A 23539-nucleotide genomic window follows, 5' to 3' on the forward strand; every position below is an offset into this window, starting at 1 on the left:
TGCCCAGCTGTTATAGAATTTACCACACAAAGAAAAACTTCTGGGAAATACCGTGAGCGTAAGCTGTCTGTTTTATATTTTCAGAGGTTTCACGGTTGGCATCTCTGTCATGTATTTAGTTAGAGCTTTTGTGTCTGTAGTTTTGTGCTTATTTTATAATTAGTTAGTGGTTTGTTGTTTATAAACAAAAAAAAAGTGATGGCGGTGTGCGTGGGGTGGCGCTTGGCTGGCGGTGTGCTCCGGGTGGCGCTTGGCTGGCGGTGTGCGTGGGGTGGGGCTTGGAAGGCGGTGTGCGTGGGGTGGGGCTTGGAAGGCGGTGTGCTTGGGGTGAGGCTTGGCTGGCTGTGTGCTTGGGGTGGCGCTTGGCTGGCGGTGTGCTTGGGGTGGCGCTTGGCTGGCGGTGTGCGTGGGGTGGGGCTTGGAAGGCGGTGTGCGTGGGGTGGGGCTTGGAAGGCGGTGTGCTTGGGGTGGGGCTTGGCTGGCGGTGTGCTTGGGGTGCCGCTTGGCTGGCGGTGCCAGCCAAACGCCAGTCCACACTCCCATCAGCTGGTGTGATTCTTGTATCAGGCATGTGGGCGTATGTAAGTGATGGGCCCTTGAGTGGCGCGGTCTGTCGATGTGAGTGTTGTAATGTGCTGGGCCCGTGGCTGGCGGCATGAATGGTCTAGTGCATGTCATGTATGAAAGGTGTGTGAATGGACTGTAAAGCGGTTGGTGCCTTGTTGCGGCTTTACAGCTGTGAGTCATTGGTTCAGTTTTTTGCCTTTCAGTTATTAACAGTGCATTTCATTTTTGTGAAATCTCTTGTTAATAAAATTTGATCCACTGAACCATCACTCACCCTCGTGCCAAATCCAACCAGTATGTGTGGTAAAAATGAGAAAACCTGCTTCGCTGTAATCAGGCGTCGCAGCACACCTGTGACACGCTAGGTGCCTCGGGTGGGACCCCGATGATGAAGCATGCCACCAACTTGGTTGGTGGGTGAGGGGTCTTTTTCACATAACCTAAGTGCGTTTCTTTTCACAATTTTAGTGTTTGGCACATCACGGACGTATGTGGACACATCAAAATGATATATTACAAAACTACCTGTGTTTGGGGGGGAGGGGGCACATATGTTTTTGGTCCTAGATGCGGCCTTCATCTAGGGAAACCTACCAAACCCAGACATTTTTTAAAACTAGACACCCCAAGGAGTGCAGGGAGGTGTGGCTTGCGTTGCTCCCCCAACATTTTCTTACCCAGACTCCTCTGTAAACCTCAAAATGTGCTTAAAAAAGCATATTTTCCTGACTTTTCTTAGTAGGATCACCGCTCCAGCACAAACTTCCTACTCCCCAGTTTTCCCCTCAGTCTCCCAAGTAAAATGACACCTCACTTATGTGGGTCCCCAAAGCAGAGTCAGTCTAAAGATGTATAAAAGAATATGTCCTTATAAACTCGCTGTGCTATCCCCTCTATCTCTACAAGTTTTGGGCCTTATTCTGTTGCAGGCACATGGCCCACCCACACAAGTGAGGTATCATTTTTATTGGGAGACTTGGGGGAACGCTGGGTGGAAGGAAATTTGTGCCTCCTCTCAGATTCCAGAACTTTCTGCCACAGAAATGTGAGGAACATGTGTTTTTTTAGCCAAATTTTGAGGTTTGCAAAGGATTCTGGGTAACAGAACCTGGTCAGAGCCCCACAAGTCACCCCATCTTGGATTCCCCTAGGTCTCTAGTTTTCAACAATGCACAGGTTTGGTAGGTTTCCCTAGGTGCCGGCTGAGCTACAGGCCAAACTCCACAGGTAGGCACTGTTTTCTATGAAAAAATGTGATGTGTCCACGTTGTGTTTTGGGCCATTTCCTGTTGCGGACGCTAGGCCTACCCACACAAGTGAGGTATCATTTTTATCGGGAGACTTGGGGGAACACTGGGTAAAAGGAAATTTGTGGCTCCTCTCAGATTCCAGAACTTTCTGTCACCATATTGTGAGGAACATGTGTTTTTTTAGCCAAATTTTGAGGTTTGCAAAGGATTCTGGGTAACAGAACCTGGTCAGAGCCCCACAAGTCACCCCATCTTGGATTCCCCTAGGTCTCTAGTTTTCAAAAATGCACAGGTTTGGTAGGTTTCCCTAGGTGCCGGCTGAGCTAGAGGCCAAAATCTACAGGTAGGCACTTTGCAAAAAACAGCTCTGTTTTCTGTAAAAAAATGGGATGTGTCCACGTTGCGCTTTGGGGCATTTCCTGTCGCGGGCGCTAGGCCTACCCACACAAGTGAGGTATCATTTTTATCGGGAGACTTGGGGGAACGCTGGGCGGAAGGAAATTTGTGGTTCTTCTCAGATTCCAGAACTTTCTGTCACCATAATGTGAGGAAAATGTGTTTTTTTAGCCAAATTTTGAGCTTTGCAAAGGATTCTGGGTAACAGAACCTGGTCAGAGCCCCACAAGTCACACCATCTTGGATTCCCCTAGGTCTCTAGATTTCGAAAATGCACAGGTTTGGTAGGTTTCCCTAGGTGCCGGCTGAGCTAGAGGCCAAAATCTACAGGTAGGCACTTTGCAAAAAACAGCTCTGTTTTCTGTCAAAAAATGGGATGTGTCCACGTTGCCTACCCACACAAGTGAGGTATCATTTTTATCAAGAGACTTGGGGGAACATAGATTAGCAAAACAAGTGTTATTGCCCCTTGTCTTTCTCTAAAATTTTTCCTTCCAAATATGGGAGAGTGTGTAAAAAAGACATCTATTTGAGAAATGCCCTGTAATTCACATGCTAGTATGGTCACCCCGGAATTCAGAGATGTGCAAATAACCACTGCTCCTCAACACCTTATCTTGTGCCCTTTTTGGAAATACAAAGGTTTTCTTGATAGCTATTTTTTACTCTTTATATTTCAGCAAATTAATTGCTGTATACCCGGTATAGAATGAAAACGCACTGCAAGGTGCAGCTTATTTATTGGCTCTGGGTACCTACGGTTCTGATGAACCTACAAGCCCTATATATCCCCGCAACCAGAGAAGTCCAGCAGACGAAACGGTATATTGCTTTCGAAAATCTGACATCGCAGGAAAAAGTTACAGAGTAAAACGTAGAGAAAAATTGATGTTTTTTTCACCTCAATTTCAATATTTTTCTTTTTCAGTTGTTATTTTCTGGATCTACACAATGACCCCTTGCTGAATTCAGAATTTTGTCTACTTTTCAGAAATGTTTAGGTTTCTGGGATCCAGCATTGGTTTCATGCCCATTTCTGTCACTGACTGGAAGGAGGCTGAAAGCACAAAAAATTGTAAAAATGGGTATGTCCCAGTAAAATGCCAAAATTGTGTTGAAAAATTGGGTTTTCTGATTCAAGTCTGGTGAGTTTAGCAACACAAACCCTTTGTTGATGCCATTTTCAGGGGAAAAACCACAAGCCTTCTTCTGCAGCCACTTTTTCCCATTTTTTTGAAAAAAACGAAATTTTCACTGTATGTTGGCTAATTTCTTGGCCTCTTTCAGGGGAACTCACAAAGTCTGGGTACCTCTAGAATCCATAGGATGTTGGAAAAAAAAGGACGCAAATTTGGCTTGGCTAGCTTATGTGGACAAAAAGTTATGAGGGCCTAAGCGCGAACTGCCCCAAATAGCCAAAAAAAGGCCTGGCACAGGAGGGGGAAAAGGCCTGGCAGCGAAGGGGTTAATATTATAATTGGCATTATTATTGTTGTTATTATTATTATTATTATTATTATTATTGTAAGTATTATTATCATCATCATCATTATTGGTATTGGTAGTAGCTATAGCTGTATTTGTAGTAAGAGTTACAGGCGATGTACCGCAGGTGGCGGTGTAGTGATTCTTAAGGCAGTGGTAGTGTTGGTGGCAGTAGCACAGGTAGTAGGTGCGGTTGGTTAGCTGTAGCACTAGCGGTTGATGCAATAGTGGTAATGGTAATAGCCATAGTGGTCATGACTGTAGCAGTGGTGGCGATTGGCTGTAGTACTTGTACTAATAATAGCTGTAGTAGTAGAGCTGATGGTAGTAGTATTAATGCCAGTGCTGATGGCAGTAGAACTAGAGATCACTGTACTAGTACTCATAGTGGTGGGGGAAGTAGTACATGTAATAGAAGGTGTAGTAAAAGAGAAGCAATAGTGGTGGTGGGAGTAGTAATAGTTGTAGCATTGATTTCACTAGTATTAGTTACCATCACAGTTTTTCACAACGCTGCATGCTGCCGGCCTCTCGGCCTACTTTCAGCAAATGCTGCAGAGTTTGTGTAAGGTGTTACGTTGGTGCAAACAGTCCCCGGCTAGTGTCATCGGGAGGCCAAGCACAGCCACCGCAGGGTGGCTCGTGGTTCTGACCATGTTCTGGTGGAGGTAGCTGGACCCCAGCTGCGCTGGTTCACGATGACCAGACGAGGGTGGATCATGGTTCACAGGTAGGTGAAGTCTTCTGCGCTTGTGTATGAGTCTCCAAGCATGGCCAATTATAGGCACAGGTGGCTTGTGGTTCCGACCATGTTGTGGTGTGCATTCAGTAGGCGAAGCCTAACTGCTTTGATTTAAGAGTCTTTCGAGCATGGCTGATGGCATAGGCAGCGTCAGAGGATCAACTCAACGATCAGGCAGAGCATGGCGCTGCAGACAGTGAGACAAATCTAGGTGCTTGCAACTGGAAAATGAGGCACAACTAGGTTACTACAGCTGGTTTACCCCACAAAGTATGGGTGGATACTGCTGTGGGCTATTACAGAAATGAGTTTAGAATTTATTAACCAAAAAGTACTGCGCTGTCGGCCATTCTCAACATGGTGTATCCCCCAGGCCCAGCATATCCAGGCTGGCAGCACTGCTCATCAATTCCCAGAAACAAGTAACTGAAGCATCAGACCATTTTAGCTCTGCCCAAGTGACATGAATGTAAAGGTGAGAGAGGTTTGAGGAGTTTACCACAACGTTAAGAACTGTGGTAGCTAACCCATGTAAATAATTGTTCGTACACAACTCCTTATAACTTTCCGGTGTACTGGGATAACCATTCCGAGCTACAGTTAACATACCACTAACTAGTTTCTGTGGTTCTCCTCCTCCCACACTTCCTGCTGCCTAGGCACATTAAGTACACAATCTGTGTTTCTTTTATTTTTCCACACATTTATTCAAGATATTAATGGTTTCTTCCAAAAGTTGTGAGCAGGTGGGGGGCATGGACATAAAATATGTAACTCAGTGCACTTCATGCCACCGTCTTTCATCAAGAGTATCTAACAATACCATTTCTGCAATTAAAAAGCTTATTACTGGTACAGTATTTTTCCAAGGTATTGAGATATTCACCAAGTTCCTCACACCTGTATTTTCTAGTTCTCAAATACTGAGGTACAGTATACTCTGACATGCACTGCACCATCACATTTCTCTCTCCATCTCCTCTTCCCTGCCTTGGGGCGATGATGTGGTCCTACTAGTTAGTCTTTTTTCAATCTTGATTGTAGTCCTTAAAAGTACACATATTCAACCCTCATAGAAGTTATTCCATTTTCCCCCAATCGCCCATCCCATCAGTTTAGTCCAAGGATTCTCAACGCCTGTCATTTTTAGCTCTTAACTCTCCACCCCTCTTGCTGGGGTTTGTCTTCTCTAATAGTGGGAGTATAATTGATTTCCCATTTTATTCATATTCTTCATGGTGCTTTGCCGCTGTTCACCTTCAACTCTGCAGCCTGATTTTTGACTTGCGTTTGGTCTATTTGGTTTTCGCTTTGCAGGTGGTTTTGCCTCAACAATCTCTGCTGCATAGACATCTGACAAGATATATACAGTAAGTTGTATTGTAAAACTTTTTCGCCCTCATCTGGTTGTGTTAATAACCTCAACAGAGACTACAAAAATGCTCATCAATATGGTCACATGATCGGTAATGAAGGGGGGGGAGGTCTGAAGGGCACTGAATTACATGCTTTAGGTCTACAACCACGAAAGAAAGATCTAACGTTGTTGATGTATAACTTATCAAGAACACTATTGAAACACTGAATGAGTGTATTTGACGAATAAAAGAAACACTGATGTTTTATTTAACATATGAACAGCGAAGGAACCCCCCCAAAAAAGTTAGTGGTTTGAGGAGGCCATTCCATAGGCGGCCATCCAAAAACAAGGTTGAGCATTGCTAATCTATGCAGCCCCCCACTTCACTTACCACTAGACGTGTGAGGAACGTGGTCATTTGCTTCACACAGGCTTGAACAGACTCTGCAATGAGCCTATGCTGATGGCTGCAATACTCTTAAGTCACATAACTAGACGCCAAGTAACACTGACTGCTCCAATATAGATCAAAGATGAGGACAGCACGTATCCCTTGATCAAGACACAAGGGGCATTATTATGAGTCTGGCGGGACTACTGACTGCCAGACTCGCAGTGGAGGTCGAACCGACGCCAATGCGGTGGTCTGAGGGCCACATTATGACCGCGGCGATTACACCGCAGTCGGACCACTAGCACTAGTAGGATTAGTCATCCGGGCAGTCTGGGGGTCGTGGCAGTTCTAAACCGCCAGGGGCAGCGCTGCTGGGGATAATGACCCCCTTCTCCACCAGCGATTTCATGGCACTAACAGCACCATGAAAAGGCTGGCGGAGACGGGGTCCAGGAGCCCCCCTGGCCAGCCCCGTCGTATTGACAGTAAACATTGCGATGGATGCTGGTGCAACCTACACACTACAGCATTGCTGCCGGCTACTACGAACAGAGACAATGCTGTAGGCTGTTTCCCACTGGGCCAGAGGGCGGAAACTGATGTCCGGCATGCTGACCCAGCGGGAAACTCGTAGTGGGCCCGGTGGGGAGGCTGCCACACTAGCGGCACCCTACCCGTCGGGACTTCAGCGGACAGGCTTTTCCGTCCACTGAAATCATAACCAGGCCCATTGTCATTAGCCAGTTGGATAGATCAGTAAGTTGAAGATCACGGTTGACAAAAGCAGTGCCTTGAAGTCAACAAGTTCAAATACAGGCAATGCAGACCCCGGGTTCCATCTTTATGAGGTCAGTAAAATGAATATCATATATTAGGTAACAGTAACATTTGGTATTTATAGCACCTAGAAATAACACAAATACTTTGTGAAGTGCTACATAATCAAACAAGACATTATTACTATTCCTCTAGAGTTGCCTGGTCTGGTGACATGGAGACCCCAATTTTGTGGGAGCAACAAAGGGGCAGGCTGGTAGAGCAACAAAAGGCCAGATTGGAAAACAACAAAGGGCCAGATTGGAAAACAACAAAAGGCCTGATTAAAAGGGTTGTGTTCCTAGGCTCAAGTGTCCCAATTTGAAACAGGGAGGCTTTTAAACAGTAACACTCACCTGATGTTCTCGCCATTGCGGTTGTGGATCTCCGGCATCCCGGTGAGAAACTGGTAAATAGCAACAGATGTGTCAACAGCCACAATGCGCCCTGAGGAAAGAAACTTTGGTATATGAATAAAGTGTCCATCCACAGAAAGTTGAGAACACCCTTCCCTTCGTAACAGTGAGATCCCTGACATGCGTAAGAATGAAACAGCCTCACAACAAAACAGCCAAGCCCCACCAGTCAGTTTCCCTTTGGTCAGCCCTTCTTACCTGTCCACAAAGCTTGTTCACTGGCTACTTTGATTACTCCAATGTGACTGAACTGTAGTTTGTCTGCTCAACATCAGTGGCACATGCTGCCAGCTCTAGGGTTTTGCCTGTAGTTTTTGGCTTTTGAAGCAGTCCCGGAGAGCCTACCAACTCTCCACATATCCATCCCCTTTTAATGGAGAAGAATCAGCTGTTTACCACCTATTGCCACCCATCCAAGGAATGTAGCTCAGCAATGGGCACCTGAACTAGGATAAAGGCCAGAATGACAGATGCTCTTCATTCAAGATGGACAACCATCAGGAATGTCAGTCACTGGGCAAAACCCCCATACAGACATCTGGTGCAGATGGCTGAGAGTTTGCTAGAATTCTGCCTGTACTATAGCATCTTGTTGAACCCAGTACCTTAATGGGTCTAGTGGCAGATTGACTCTCGAGGCACTTCGTTAAATACAGCGACGGGCATCTACAACCACCAATGATTGGGAAGATGAATATCTATTTTGACTCCTTATCTGTAGATCTCTTCACCTCATTTGCCTTGTGGTTCCAGCTGATATTAGGGTTTGGAAGTATTGATCATGGGCACGCTTGAATGTCATTTGTCGCAAGAGGTCATCTAGGCATTCTTTCTGTCGGTCTTGAATGGCAAGTGATTTGCTAAGATCCCAGATAGGGTGCATCCCTTGACCATGGTCATCTATGTTTTGGTGCCTTGTTGTACTATAGTTTGTACTGGACTCAACATTACTACTTACTTCCTTTCCACATCTTCTAATGTGCCTGCATGTATAATGCCACACAAGTGAAATGTCACAAACTTATTCTCGTTTGTCCTATCAGTGCTCTCGTCTGGTGGGATTTGGGCCAGCGAAGAGAATCTCACGCAAATCTGGGCTGTGGTAAAGTGCATCACACAGCCGGCAGAGGCTGACACCTCTTGAATCGGAGCTATAAAGCACCTTGGTCTTCTTTGCTTGAAGAATATTCTCAGATCAGCTGATTCATTAGGCGACTCTACCAAAAAATCTTCTTGATCCTGACTAACTATGCTAAAACACAGCAGCAGCTCCTTCGCTATGGCAGAGGAGACTCTCCCGCACCCGACTCCGGCCACCCCCACCAGCAGCAGCAGCTGCTGCAAAACTTTAATAACGAAAAGATAATAAACAGTGTTTATTATCCTTTCATTATTAAAGGGGCTGGCCGTGTGGGATGACACGGATGAGGAAAGTGCACTCTGCACTCCCCTCAGTGCGCATGTGTGTTTGGCCGACCCAGCCAAACACACATGCGCACTGTTCCCTCTTCAGCCTGGCACTGTGTTGCCAGACTGCAGAGAGCAGGCACAGGCTCCCAGTCTGCCTGGGAGCGCCCTGGCTACGTGCTCCAGCCAACCATAACGCTGCTCTGAGCAGCGTCAGGATTGGGTGCTGGGCAGGCTGGGAGCCTGTGCCTGCTAAGGGGATGGAGGAGTGGCGCGGGCGAGCAGGTAAATTTTTCTTTTTTTATTATATTTTTTAATTTAATGTTTTGTTCCCCACCCACGCAGCATTTAGGAATGGCCAAACCCAATTCAGTATACATCTCTACTAGTGGCCAGCCTATGCTATTGATTCTCTTTCTGGAGCAAAGGGCAGTTCATCCAAATTAACAACTTTCTTTGACGTGGTTGTCAGAAGTTAAATTAATTCAGTCAAAGTTCATGGGATCAAAGGGACCTATTTCCTGCAAAACAAACCTTTCTGGACTTTAAATAAAGCAAATCATCCATAAAGCTTCTAAGATATGACAAATGCCAATATGTTATAAATCAAACAAGCTAGGATCCACAAATCTTGAACCAAAATGCAAGTTTTCTTAACAAGGGTGCATTGGAAATAAGTGATTTTATTAGAGATATTAAAGACAGGATGATGTCTAGTTTGCAAGTGTGGTCTTTTGGTGTGGGGGTGTGTCCGAGTTCCCACGTCCACCAGGTTTTGTTCCAGAGTGCGGTGTGCTTGCCATCTTGTTGGTGTTCAGTTTTAGGCAGTTGTCCCTCCTCTATTCTGCAACGTCCTTCATGCAGTTGTGGAAGTTGATCTTCGCTATGGAGGGGTCGGCAGAGAGCGATAGGACTAACTGGGTGTCGTTGGTGTAGGGGATGATGTTTATTTTGTGTGCTTTGACGATGTCTGCGTGTTGCGTCATGTAGATGTTGAAGAGTGTGGGGTCAATGGATGAGCCCTGGGGAACGCCACAGATGATGAGGATCTTATTATCACATCTTTAGGGCAGAAGCCCGCACATGTGATGGGTATTGTTCTGGCTTGTGAGTATGAATGAATGATGGAGCCTTTTTGGATCTTGTAGGACTCCTTAGCATGATGAAGTAAGTGTTAGAACGTGGGGCAGTGAATGCAAATTTAGAATGCTGAGTTCACAGTTATACACTGAAGAATAGAGATGTGTAATACATAGCTCCATATGTGGGAGATTCATTAGTGGGTACCCAGGCTGGGGAGGACGCTACAGGTGTCTTATGTTTTTCAGCTCCTGTCTAGCACAGTTTGAAGAGATTGTGGATTCTAGAGTGAATCAAGTCATTCTTCTTTGTGTCTTTCTATTACGGGTTCTGTTTTGGCTAATACACGTTCTTTAACAGTCATCATGGTGGAAAGAGGAAATACTACCTGCGGTGTGGTGTCTTGTTGAATGTGAGCGGTCAGGATTGGCTGCATTGGTGCTAAATTACTTTTAGCTTTATAGGAAGCATACTTTACTGCAACAATTTGTTTGCTGTTACAATGACGTAATATCAGACACCATGATATTTGCCTCACTGTCTTAATGAAATTAGGACTTTTTGAGATAAAAATGTGGATTAAAGTAACCAATGGTGATGACTCTACATCTACACAGTACATTCCTGGCCCCTGTGTAATGGAGATAACTAAAAGCCAAGTCAGTCCTGATTTTTCATCCAGCAACACTAACCGTGCCTGTATTTGTAATCTCACATTTCCAGTTAGAGGCGTGGGCCACAATTCTAAATTAGAGCTGATGGCCGAAGAACCAAGAACAGCTAAAAGTCACCTCAACATAGGGCCAGTGTGACAGCTACCAATCAGTATCCACAAGGGGGTATGTATGGCCACAGGCACCCCCCACGGCATACCTGTCAAGTCCCTTGGGCTTCGCTTGGCATAGAGGAATGCTGACCCTTGGGGCCTTGATTAATAACCTGTGTGCTAACCACCTTGATATGCTGTACGACTATTTAATCTCCCCGGATGACTAGCGGGCAGAGGCTAATTGTTTTGTACAACTGGGGCTAGCTATGTGCAATATTTTCTTGAAACCTACTAGACCTGACACCCTGGTGGCCAAATTGTGTGATTCCTGTTGAATAAAGGCATCAGCAAACCTGTATAGTGTCGTGAACGAAAAAACGAGGGATAGCCTGAAAATCCAAATGTTTAGAGCAGAGTATAAAGGTGCCCTGTGCAGCAGGTGCAAGGAGATTAATATGGAGTATTGGGGGAGGTTGGCCCAGTCTTGTACACAGAAAGATTCAAGGGCCTTCTGGAAGGTGGTCAAGGATATTCATACCCTGGGGTCTAGTGACAATTCAGTTATTACTACTATTAGCCCAGAGGCATGTGTGAGACATTTTAATGCTCTATATGGCTCCGGTGGTCTTCCCAATAACATTGAAATACACCCTGAAAGAGATTTTGGAGGCTACCATGAAGTCTCCATCCAATAAGGTACCAGGTCCTGAAGTGGGCCCTATAGACTTGTACAAATTCATCCCAGAATTCTGGGCCCCATTATTATGTAACTGGTTTTAACGCCTTCTCCAGCTCTGGGCTACCTGACTCATGGCATACTGCAGACATTGTACCCATCTTTAAAAAGGGCGACCTGCTATCGGCCTATTTCCCTGTTGGACTCCGCAGTAAGGATTGCAGGAGGGCTGTGCTGGAGCATCCGCTGACTTGGGTTAGGTAGACGACCACGCTGTCAGATGTGCAGTACGGTTTCCGGTACAGGCTAGGCACGGTGGAGCAATGCCTAAAATGACACTTGCTTATTAGCAAGTATACCATTGTGAGGCAGGGCTCCATATGACTGGCCTTCATGGATCTGTCCAGCACCTTCAACAGCATGGTAAGATCTAAATAGTGCGCTAAGCTGAGTGATCTGGGGGTGAGCCCAGTGCTTGCCCAAATCGGAAGGCCTTGGATTATGATCTTCTAGCGTCTGTCAGGTTTGGCCCTGCAGGCGAGTGTGATTCCAGCTTTCTGCTGGGGAAAGGCATACGCCATGGCTGCGTGTTGTCCCCAATTTTATTTCTACTGTACATCAATGGGCTTGAGGCCGCACTCTCTGCCTGTGCTGTGGATGTCCCCAAAGTGGGCAAGAAAAGTGTTCCCGCGCTACTCTACGCGGATGATGTCGTTCTACTGCGGAGAACACAGAAAAGTTTAAACATCCTATTTTAGGAGTTTGTCAGTTTTATGGGATCCAGGGGTCTCATCGCTAATCATTCTAAAACTTACACCATGCCTGCGGCCCCAAATCATTGAAAATGAAGAGCGTATTCCTCCATGTGCATCCTGTTGCCCCTGCCCAGAATTTCTCATACATGGGTGTGGTTTTCCATACTAGGGGGAACTGGGGATCCTGTAAGCTTAAAACCACCCAAAGGTTTGCTAGTGCAGCGGGCTACATTTACAGCGTAGCATCACATATTTGTAAAAAGCCCATGGCCCTTCTATTGGAGGTGTTCAGGAGCAAATGCCTTCTCAATCTTACCTATGGGGCAGGCATTTGGGGGTGCTCCATCATCATTGCTCTGCAGACTGAAGAGAACAGGGTCCTGCAGTGCCTTTTGGGTGTTCCCCCATGACTTGTGCCACTCATATCTTCACCAGGAGCTTGGGTTTGAGTATGTAGAAGATTGTGTTAAACTGGCCCCCCTGGTGTTGTGGTGTGCTGTTGTTTGGGTGAACCTGCATGCAGACTTTTGATAGGTACGTGATTAGTGACCATCCTGCTTGTGACGGAGGTCTGGCTATACCCTGTTTGCAATATATTAAGCATGAAACGTACACTCTGGGAAGACCGGAACTCTTCTTTACCCCCTCTACTATGTCTAAGACTGACCTTGCTCGGGTCAGAAAAGCATTTTGAACTAGGAAATGTCAACTTAGAGAAGACGGTGAGCTTGCTATGATCTGTGTTAGGGAGTATGCAAACCTTCAAACCACCCCTAATATAAAGCCTTACCTGCTATGGGTGGGTGCCACCTGGGATAGAGTTATTTTAACCAGATTCAGGCTCAACCTGGGTTTCCCACTGAGTCAATTTGACTCTAGAAATGTGTTAATCTGCCCTTGTGGTGAATCCTCGCCTCAGACCCTGCTCCATTTCACCTTCTTCTGTAAGTACTAGGCATATTCCCAGAGGTTCCTAGTTCCACTAATCAAACCGTGAGGCTTCATAAGATGTGCTGATTCCTTGATATACCGGCAACAGTTAAAATCCCTCCACACAGTGTAGTAGTGTATTCTCTTTTCTTAAAGTGTGGAATTACCAAAAGAAAACAAATTGTATTTTAACTGACAGCTACCCCAATCACATCTGTTCAGAGTGTTATTATAGGGGCAATTGTTTGATGGGTTTGCTCAGAAAGCTGACCTCTACTGTATGATTTTTTAACACTGACTATTTGGCTATAGATTTTTTTGATCTATTCTTTGTTTTTTATTGCTTGTTTTATTATGTAATTAGTTATCTGTTGTTTTTAATTCTGTGTAATAGATGAGATCCTGACTAAGGGCCTGATTTAGACCTTGGCGGTAACGGTCCTGCTGTCGTCTTTTCAACTGGAAACCTGTCCGCCGCCGTGACTATCCGACCTCCATATTTAGATGTTGGTGTTCCCACAGACGAAAGCCTGCATTCTAACTGCCATCTCCACCAAGAAATACAGCCTGCGTCGACGGTGGGAGAGGGAAAAAAAGATGCCGGCAGGAACCGAACACCCTTCCCGCTGTGCAGATTTGGATGTGTCTTACCGCCAAGCAAAAAGTGGCGCTCCGACCTCCATGTCTGAGTTGGCGAAAACCCATCTTTTTTCCTCATTCCACCCCCATCTTCGATCGGACATGACTGTTGTCAATGCTGCCACCGAACCATGGAGAAAACACGATCACCCATTGCCGGACTCAAAGGTAGGGATGCCGCATTGCCAGGTTACATTGGGTGGGCACTGCGTGGGTGGTCAGAACCACTGCAGGCATATACATGTCACAATAATTTTTTTAAATCACTGTAATATGCATGTGTTGGAGACACAAGTGGGTCAGACACAAATAGGGACAAACTGGTACACAACACATATCGCACACATTCACACCTGTCATTATGGTGCCAGTATTCATTGGCAAATGAATGCTGGCACCACAGTGACGGTACATTCATACCTGTCAACTGTGTCTATGTGTGCACATTGCCAGGGAAGCTGTACCCATGGGCGTCCATAGAAATTTTTTCAGGGGGAGGTGTCCTGGACTGCTTTTGGTGGGGGCCGCGGCTGTACTAGTGCAGGCAGCATAACACTACAGTGGCCATAGTATTAGGCTGCACTGGGAGCCTGCACCTAAATCCGGAGGGGAGACAAGTGCCCACCTTCCCCCCTGCAGGCGCCCATGCCTGTACCTGTTATGTTGTGCTGCGAGTTGTGTGTGTGCGGCTGTACGTGCATGTGTGTATGTGATGCGATTGGCTAGGTGAGGGGGGAGCTGGAGTGCGTGATGTGGTTGTGTCTGTATGTGTGTCACTTGCACATGAGACCAATGTTGTTCTGTATATTGTGTTGTGTTATGTTTTGGCTACAACTAAAGGAATGTTGTTCATACGGTTCTATGAAGAATGTGAGTGTCATAAAATTCCAGGGAGACAGTTACTGGCCTCTCCCTGGAATGGATGGACACTAGTTCGTGTTACTCGCAATAAACTTGTTATGTTCAATTACACGACGGTGTTGGACTCCACTTACTACATTTTGGCGACAAATTGGTGTTCCTACATGACGTAGGTCATCCCGGTTGGTTGTCGCCTCGTTCCACTTGCCAGAACCCGTTCGACGAGGACATTAGATTTAAGTCCCTTGTTTTGCTGGGCGAAGATTTGGAGTATACAAAAAAGGTGTACACTGTTCCAAATGGAAAAATATAATCACTAGGGGAACATTAAAGTTCAGGAGCAAGAGCCCTCACACATCCGAGAGGATGTCATGCTTCATCATCGGGCTGCTCCTCGTCAGACCGGCGCTGCAATGTCTGACGGGCTCCCCGTAAGGGGGCTCTTTGCCGGAGATCTTTTAGGTAGCAGCCGTGGTAGCGGACACTACAAGACCTGGTGTTGCGGTCAGGCGCTAATCCTGGCAGGAGAGTGAAAGCTAAAATTGGTTCCCAGTCTTAATAGGAGCGAGTCAATTTAATTAATCAATGGAATAAGACCGGGACCAAGATTAAAAACAGAAGGAAAGTGTAAAATGAGAAATAATGGTAAACCACTTTCTGCATGGTGCTGGAGCTTAAGGAGATTATCGTCGGGCTCCTAGGACATGGTCAACATGTTTCGCGTACAGTGGTCTAACAAGATCCTATGACGCTTCTTCAGGACCAATACATAATAAGACTTCTCCTGTCTATATTACCGAAAGTTTGCAAAAATGTCAAACATCATATAGTCACTTACATTGAAGTTCACTAATTGTCAGAAACCTCTAATGGTTGCCCTAGAAAAATACAAACAAATCATTTCGATCAAAACACACGGAAAAATAAGGAAGGACACCCGTGACACAACAGTGTGTAGTAACCAGTTGTGTAAAAACATAATAAGACAATATGCTTACCATCCCTTGGTACATGTGGGGCCCCTTGGGAAGTAGCATGCCGAAAGCTGTCACTACTAATAAAGTGGTAAAGCAGACACCATGAATGCAGTGTAATCAATCAGAACCAAAACAGTCACATTCACTACTAGAGGTCGGTTGGTTAAATTGATTATGAACATCAAGCACATTATTAGTCCATGTCACTTGGAAATTCATACACAGACTCGTCACTAGCATTTATGACATTTGTTGAAGGAAAACTGGGAGGAATAAAACAGTTTTACAACAGAAAATATTTCTAAAAAGGCTTGGTGAGTACTGTAGCAGAGAGTAATAGTCTGCGTGGTGATTTACAAAGGCAAAAACACACTGGCAAAGCGTGGTTATCCATAGAATATTAAGGGATTACCCCGACCTAAGTCTGTTAATACTTTGAGAGATGTCATTAGTTGAGCTCAATATACGTCCCCAGAGTAAATAAGTAACCGAAAAAAGCGATAAACACACAAACGCGAGGTCACTTACTTTGTGGATGACGGCAGTCTGCAGGGGAACCTACCCTGACGTGCTCTCCCGAAAAGACAACTTCCCGACTCGGTGCGAGTCTTTTAAAGAGAAGTTTTCCCGGCAAAAATGGGAGAGGGTGGTCAAAACTGTAGAAGGACTACACTTCGGGAACAGGTCTCAGAAATAAAAGAAGGACTCAAGCAAAATTACGGCAGCCATCTTTGTGAACTGAGATATAATAGACTAGAACGAGCATTACTCCGATAGCCTCGTGGGTGGTAGTCAAAACAAACAATGGACTAAAAACATCGTCGGCCATCTTGGAATGGCTGGAACTGGATAGTGAGTTATGTCAGTTAATACAATGAGTGGTTTGGAGTGGGAAGCCGGAAATAACCGCCCTAGTAGACAAAAGAAAGGTATGGGCCACAGAGAAATACATAAAATGGGGCTCCCTAAAACCATAGTCTTTCACAGTCAGTCCAATTAGGATGGAAATAAAAAGTGAAAAACAGAAAAAATATAGATTGAAGATACTGAATACTCGGTGGTAAATCCTTAAAAGGGGTTGATTAGGCGGACAATGTAGTCCAGGGAATGGCATCATTCAACCCATCTGTATCAGTATGAAGCTTGAAAACCCACCGTTGTTCCAGTCTAAACAAGGAGTGTGGACCCAACTTAAATCATCTGGACTGTGGGGGGCATCTAGGAAGTGTGCGCATAATTTTGTTGTAATGCGTCCACACCTGATGTTGCTCCTATGCTCGTTAATTCGTATTTTAACTGTTCTAGAAGTCATGCCCACATAACGTAGCCCGCATGGACACGTAATCATGTAAATGCAGTTTTTAGTGGTGCAATTCGTGTGCTTTGTCAGGTGCCATTGGCCTATAGGTGCCAAATCTAAAGTTTTGTTGGGGCTAGTCAATTGACAGACATTACAGGGTCCACAGGGATAATGTCCAGTTACAGGTGGAAGGTTCCAGTGTGTAGTTTGTGTCTGTGTTCGCAATGTGTCTTTTGGACGGGTATGGACTATCAGATCTTTAATATTTTTAGATCGTTTAAATGCAAATAGGGGCCTAGGAATGGTATTGCCCCCACTGTTGGGGATAGGCCACCTTTGATTAATCAGTTTTTTTATCTGGTTAGATAGTGGGGTGAAAGTAGACACACAAGTCAACTGTCTATTCGTGACTCTAGTATTAGTTTGAAGTAGAGAGTCACGATTATTGTTCCTTGCTCTCTTACTATCTCGGTTGATGATGTGTTGGGGATAATGTCGTTCAAGGAGTTTTGTTTGAAGATCATCTGCTTGGGTATTGTATTCCTGTATTGAGGAACAGTTTTGTCGTAGTCGCAAGAATTGGCCAAATGGTAAGTTGTCACGGAGGGATTTAGGATGATGAATCTCGTACATTAGCAGACTGTTGCGATCTGTAGGTTTTTGGTAAGTACAGGTTAATAATTTCCCCTGTTCAATTGTAATCAGTAAGTCCAAAAAATTAACCGCCTTATCCGACACCCTAGAAGTGAATTTCAAATATGGGTTTAGTGTGTTTACCCACTCGGTCAGTGAACTAGCTGTAGCCAAAGGGCCTTGCCATACAACCAAGATGTCGTCAATGTACCGACGCCACAATTTTATGTTGTTGGTGAAAGGATTAGAAGCTGGTAAAATGAATTCTTTTTCAAAGTTATACATATAGAGGCATACCAAGCTGGGAGCAAAGGTACTTCCCATGCTAGTACCTCTAATCTGATGATAAAATTGCTCTTCAAAGCAAAATAAATTTTCTTTCATTGCTAATGTGGCACATTGCATGATAAATGCAATGGGTGATGTCAAATTGTCACTATTGTGCTGTAGTAGAGATTCCACTACCTGTAGAGTTGCATCTTGGGGTATATTAGTATAGGGAGCCTCCACGTCCATAGTAATTAGTGCTTGGACATCTCCTGTGTTATTAATAGTCTCAATCAGATTTAATACGTCTTTAGTGTCCTGTAAATAAGTGGAGGAGCCCTTTACAAGTTGTTGTAGAAAGTGATCGCAAAAGATCGATAAGGGCTCGAGGATCGAACCAATCCCAGACACAATTGGTCGCCACGGAGGGAATTGTGTACCTTTGTGGATTTTAGGTAAGCAATAGAAATAGGGAGTTACCGGATTGGTTGCATCTAGGAAAGAAGCTTCTTTAGGGGTGATCCATTCATTGTTGGATGCCTCCGAGATCATAACCCTTATCTGAGTTTGAAGTTTTGGGGTAGGGTCACGCGGAATCAAGGCGTAGTAGGTCTCATCCCCTAGCAAGCGTAGGCATTCCTTGCGATAGTCGTCAGTGTTCATTAGAACAATAGCGCCTCCCTTGTCAGCTTGTTTTATAACGACGGAATTATCGTTAGACAATCCCTCGAGAGCCTTCTTCTCGATAGTCGAGATGTTGATGAAAGGACGTTGCGGGCGTATAGATGTGAGATCCGCAAGAACAGCTTTTTCAAATGTTTGAACTCCGCAGGGGACAGCCGACAGAAGGGGGACAAATGTGGATTTGGGTCTAAGCCCAGAGTCCCCCGGTGTGCTATTCACTGGGCGGTCGTCAAAATAGAATTGCAGTCGGATTTTGCGAAAAAATTGTGACAGTTCGCAATTAAGTCGAAAAAGATCCTCAGATGGAGTAGGGACAAACCCTAAACCTCGATTAAGTGCTGTTATCTCCATGTCCGTGAGAGTTCTTGTGGAAGGGTTTACTACTAAGTTTACGGGGGGCTGGTGCTTGCCCTGGCTCCTGGTGACCATTTGTGGTTCTTCTCTGGACCATTGCACACGTTTGCCTCTGCCTCTTCTTCTGCCTCTCCCTCTGCCCCGGCCTTGGCCTAAAAAAGGCATGAATGGCATCATGGGGTGGGGTTGATAGAATGGATAGGGTGGTTGCCAAGGCATTTGGTAGCTGCCAGGGAACTGAGGATAATTATAAAAGGGTTGAGAGAGAGTGCTCTCATCTGTACTCCATCCATCTGAGGACGAACTGTTGCTGTTGTTGCGGGGCTTTCTGGGGTAGGACTATGACTCATCAGAAGAGCGTGATTGTGTGTCAAAATCATCTTGAATATAGGGATATATCTTTTCCCTACTGAATCTAGTGATATCCTTTTGGAGTTTAGAAATTTTCTGGTTAGTCAAGAATTCTTTGGTTTCATTTAATTCCACATTAATCTCCGCTAAGCGGCTCTTGAAGGCAGCCAGGGTCACAGTGGTTTTTATGGTGCCTTCAAGGAGATTGATTTGAATAGCGATAGAATCTGCTAGACGCTTGGAAGTATTGATGATCAGGACTAGCCAGTCTCTGCTACACTTCCAAGCAATCTGGCCCCCGTCTTTTCTAAATGCTAAGTCTTGAAGAAAGATCCTGGGCATATTGGAAACTAATAGGCCATTAGGGGCGATATTGGCTCTTAGGTATTCAGTCATTATGGTTCCGTGCATGATGGTCTTAATCAAATCGCGTTTCAGGGTGGACAATTTGGAGTGTCATCGGTGTACTTTGGAGCACTGGTGAGCCGTAGTAGTGGGTCACTACGTGCGCGTTGCTTTTTTTGCCTTCTCTGCCGTTTTGGAGTGTTTGTGAAGCGCTCAACTTCAACTTCCCAACTTCCGTGGGAGGAGGCAAGAGGAAGAGGGTGGAGCCTCTTCCTGTGTCTTCAGCATGGTGTAATCGATGCATTGTTTGAGTGTCAATTTCAGTCTCTTCCTGTGATCTCAACGTTTCTTTTTGTGGATGCGTGTCTTTTTGTCTCTCTCATGTTGCTTCTGCTGAGCCATTGAGTGCGGTGATCTGTGCAGTCTCTACGGTGATATGCACACCAATTTCAACAGATGCTGATTTCACTGGTGAGCCATCGAGTGCGGTGATCTGTGCAGTCTCTATGGTGATCTGCACACCAATTTCAACAGATGCTGATTTCACTGTTCCACTGCTGATTCTTCACACCAAGGTTAACGAAGTAGTGGGGTGGCAAAGACTATAACCAAAGACTGTTTTTGTTGTTTTTGCACACTACTTGTGTAACAGTAAGTTTTATTTTCATGCACTAGTTTTTTATTTGTTTCTAAAAAAAAGGATGTACAGGTGAAAGTATACATTATATTTACTGCTCAAGACTTTTATACAGTAATTTATCAGTTTAACAGTTGTCCAGTGTCCAATTCTAGTTATGGCGTCTCAAGGCAATATTTGCCTCCACCTTCATTTTTACCTCATCCTGGGCCACCTGTTATTCCTTGGGAGGACTGGATAGAAATGCTGGGAAACTACATTTTAGCTTTAGATGGTCATAATTTTTCTCCTTTGAGAAAGAAAGCTATTTTACTGAGTGCCTTGGGTTGTGAAGGTCAGCGTATTTGTAAATATTTACCTACTGTTTTGGGTCCCAATGGACAACCAATGGATGATGTATTTAAGGAAGCTATCAAAAGGTGGGAGATTAGGTTTGCTAAGGAGACCAATTTAGTTTTGGCTAGGTATAAGTTTTACACTCAGCCTCAGGATCACCATGAAACAATCGATGAATTTGTGTCAAGATTGAGAGAGTTGTCTGTCAAATGTCAGTTTGGGACTATGACTGAGGAACTGATATGGGATCAACTTATTGTGCAGTGTCGAGATAGGAAAATTCAAGAGAGGTTATGGGCAGCCAAAGACCCTACGTTGCGAGAAGCCATTGAAATGGCGAAGGTTATAGAAGAATCACAGCAATGTATAAAGGAACTAGAAAGGAGAGATAAGGCAAGTGACGTGATGGCAATGTGTAGTGACAGTACTTTTGTGCAAACAGGAAGTCAACGATGTATCCAAAAAACAATTGTGTCTAAAACAGAGGGAAGAGAATATACTTGTTGTGGGAGTATGTATCATATGGCTGATTCTAAAAAGTGTTTTGCTACAAGCAAAGAGTGTAGGAAGTGTGGTTGCAGAGGTCACTATGCGCATATGTGTAGATAGAACACCAAAATTACTTAGGATGTCAGGTCTGGAATAAACGTTGTGGGTGAACACAATGACATTCCCAGTGACGATAGGATTCTAGTTGTTAGTCAAGAAGAAGTAATAGCAGCAACTAGTATGGAGGCGAGGACTTCTAGGCCTACAGCATTTTTCAAGATAGATGATTGTGTAGTCAAACTTATGATTGATTCTGGGTCATTGTATACCATAATTCCTGAAACTCTGTTTAAAGATCATTGGAAAAATGAAAGGGTATTCCCAAAAGATATTTCTCTAGGTGGAAAGGAGAAAAAAACAATTTATTGGGCTATATGTTGAAGCGAATACAATTTGAGGAAAGGTATATTGAAGGGAAAGTTTATGTGGCTTCAGACGATCTGCCTATTTTGGGCTGGATGCATCAACTTGATCTGAACATTGGGATTAACCCTAAAGCACCCAATCAAATTCTTGTAGTTGAAGATGTGCAACTACAAGATATTCTAAGGGGGGCCTGGGATGTGTTTAAAAAAAACTTTGGGATGCTTAAAAGGCTATGTACACAGAATCACCCTAAGAGAAGATGCCTTGCTGAGGCAGCATAAATTGCATAAGGTACCTTTCGTAGTGAGGGACGAGGTTAAGAAAGTGATTGACGATATGTTGTCTGAAGGCATCATTGAACCTGTTGAGGTGTCTCCGTGGATTTCACCGGTGTTGATCACTCGGAAATCCGACGGTAGGGTGAGGTTGTGTGTTGATTTGAGACCTCTAAATCAGAATATTGTAGTTGACACATATCCTCTCCCTAATATCAATGAATTGCTAAAAGCTGTGAAAAATGGTAGGTATTTTTCAAAGCTCAACTTGAGGAATGCCTACCATCAGATTAAATCACATGCAGAATCTAAACACTTAACAGCTTTTCTAACCTCTGAGGGCACTTTTCAGTTCACTCGCATGCTGTTTGGACTCGCGTCGGCTGCAAGTGTATTTCAACATATGATGACAAACAATTTTGGAAATATGGAAAATGTGTACTTTCAGGATGACATTTTGATTATGGGTGAAACAGTACATGAGCACAATGTCACCTTGAAGAAAGTGTTGAAGACTATAGGAGAATCTGATTTGTGTTTAAATCAAGAAAAGTGCACTTTTTTGATGGAGGAAATTGATTATCTGGGGTATTCTATATCCAAAGGGAATATAAAACCAAAGAAGAGTTTGTTGGAGGCTATTAAATTGGCACCTCCACCTAGTGACAAGGATCAGTTGAGATCATTCCTTGGTCTAGTAGAATATTATTCTAAATTTTTGAACAGGTTCGCCGACAAGACGGAGAACCTACGGAACAGCTGCAGAGAGGAAATAAATTTACTTGGGCAAGTGAACAATCTGATTGTTTTGTTAATATCAAGAATGAGATCTGTGATGCTGACATAGTTGCTGCGTATGACATTAAGTTGCAATCCATATTAACAGCTGATGAAAGCGCAATTGGCTTGGGAGCTGTTTTGTCCCAGATCCATGGTAGCCAAGAGAGAACAGTTGCATTTGCATCTCGAACTCTAACCCAAGCTGAGCGCAATTATTTGATAATAGAACGTGAAGCTTTAGCTGCAGTTTGGGGTGCAGAATATTTTAGACTGTATCTGTGGGAATTGCAATTTATTTTACGGAGCGATCACAAACCTTTGTCTAAGATTTTGTCTTCAGGGGGTGCAGCCAAAGGTTTGGCGAAGTTGGCTAGACTAGCGGCAAGGTTACAAGAATACCTCTACAGAGTGGAATTTGTTCAAGGTTGGAAGAATGTGCAAGCGGACTGTTTGTCTAGGATGTTTCTTGATTGGGAAACGGTTGATGCGCAATCAGTAAAAAACTGTGGCACAGAGGGTGCAGTGGCTTCAGTCTTGGGTGTTGTTGAGTGTGGTTTGGGTACATTTATGAAAGAGGAATGGGAGGAGGAGATTAATTCTGACAATTGTCTTAAGGAGGTTATTAAACTGATCTGCAAAGGTGCTAGGAGAGAAGGTGCTCTGCTGATGGCATTGAGACCTTACTTAAATGTATTGGATGACTTGTCGATTTGTTGTGACAGTGTCATAATGAGAGGTGATCAGTATGTTCCACCTGAGGGATTGGGGTTCAGATTGTCTAATCTGGCGCATGAGGGCCATTTAGGTCAAGGATTAACGTGTAGAAGATTAAAAGAGGTGTTCTGGTGGCCAGGTTTGGATGGACAGGTCAAAGATTGGGTGGAGAGGTGCAACTTATGCAAGGAGAGTGAGAAGAGGTTAAAAGCAGGTGCCAGGAGGAGTTGTGGTCATATTGAAGATCCGGGGAAACCATGGCGTACCATTTGTCTTGATTTTATTGGACCTATCTCAGAATTATCAGTTGAGTCGAGGTTTGCTGCAGTGGTGGTTGATGTGCATTCAAGGTGGCTCATAGTGAAATTCATGCGGGATATCACCACGAACACAGCGATAAAAGTGTTGGAGGAAATTTTTGTCAAAGA

The 23539-nt window shown here is 44.5% G+C and overlaps 1 protein-coding gene across 2 annotated transcripts in view; it reads right to left on the reverse strand.

Moving 5' to 3' along the window:
• The window catches only part of LOC138282933 (probable flap endonuclease 1 homolog), an 86224-nt gene that overhangs the window by 44404 nt on the left and 18281 nt on the right, over positions 1–23539 (reverse strand). For both annotated transcript variants that reach the window (XM_069220994.1, XM_069220993.1), the window contains exon 2: positions 7367–7457. In XM_069220994.1, coding sequence (XP_069077095.1) covers positions 7367–7457 — 91 coding nt within the window. The remainder of the gene's footprint in view (positions 1–7366; positions 7458–23539) is intronic.

The sequence above is a fragment of the Pleurodeles waltl genome, chromosome 2_2 (assembly GCF_031143425.1).
Source record: "Pleurodeles waltl isolate 20211129_DDA chromosome 2_2, aPleWal1.hap1.20221129, whole genome shotgun sequence".
Taxonomy (NCBI): Eukaryota; Metazoa; Chordata; class Amphibia; order Caudata; family Salamandridae; genus Pleurodeles; species Pleurodeles waltl.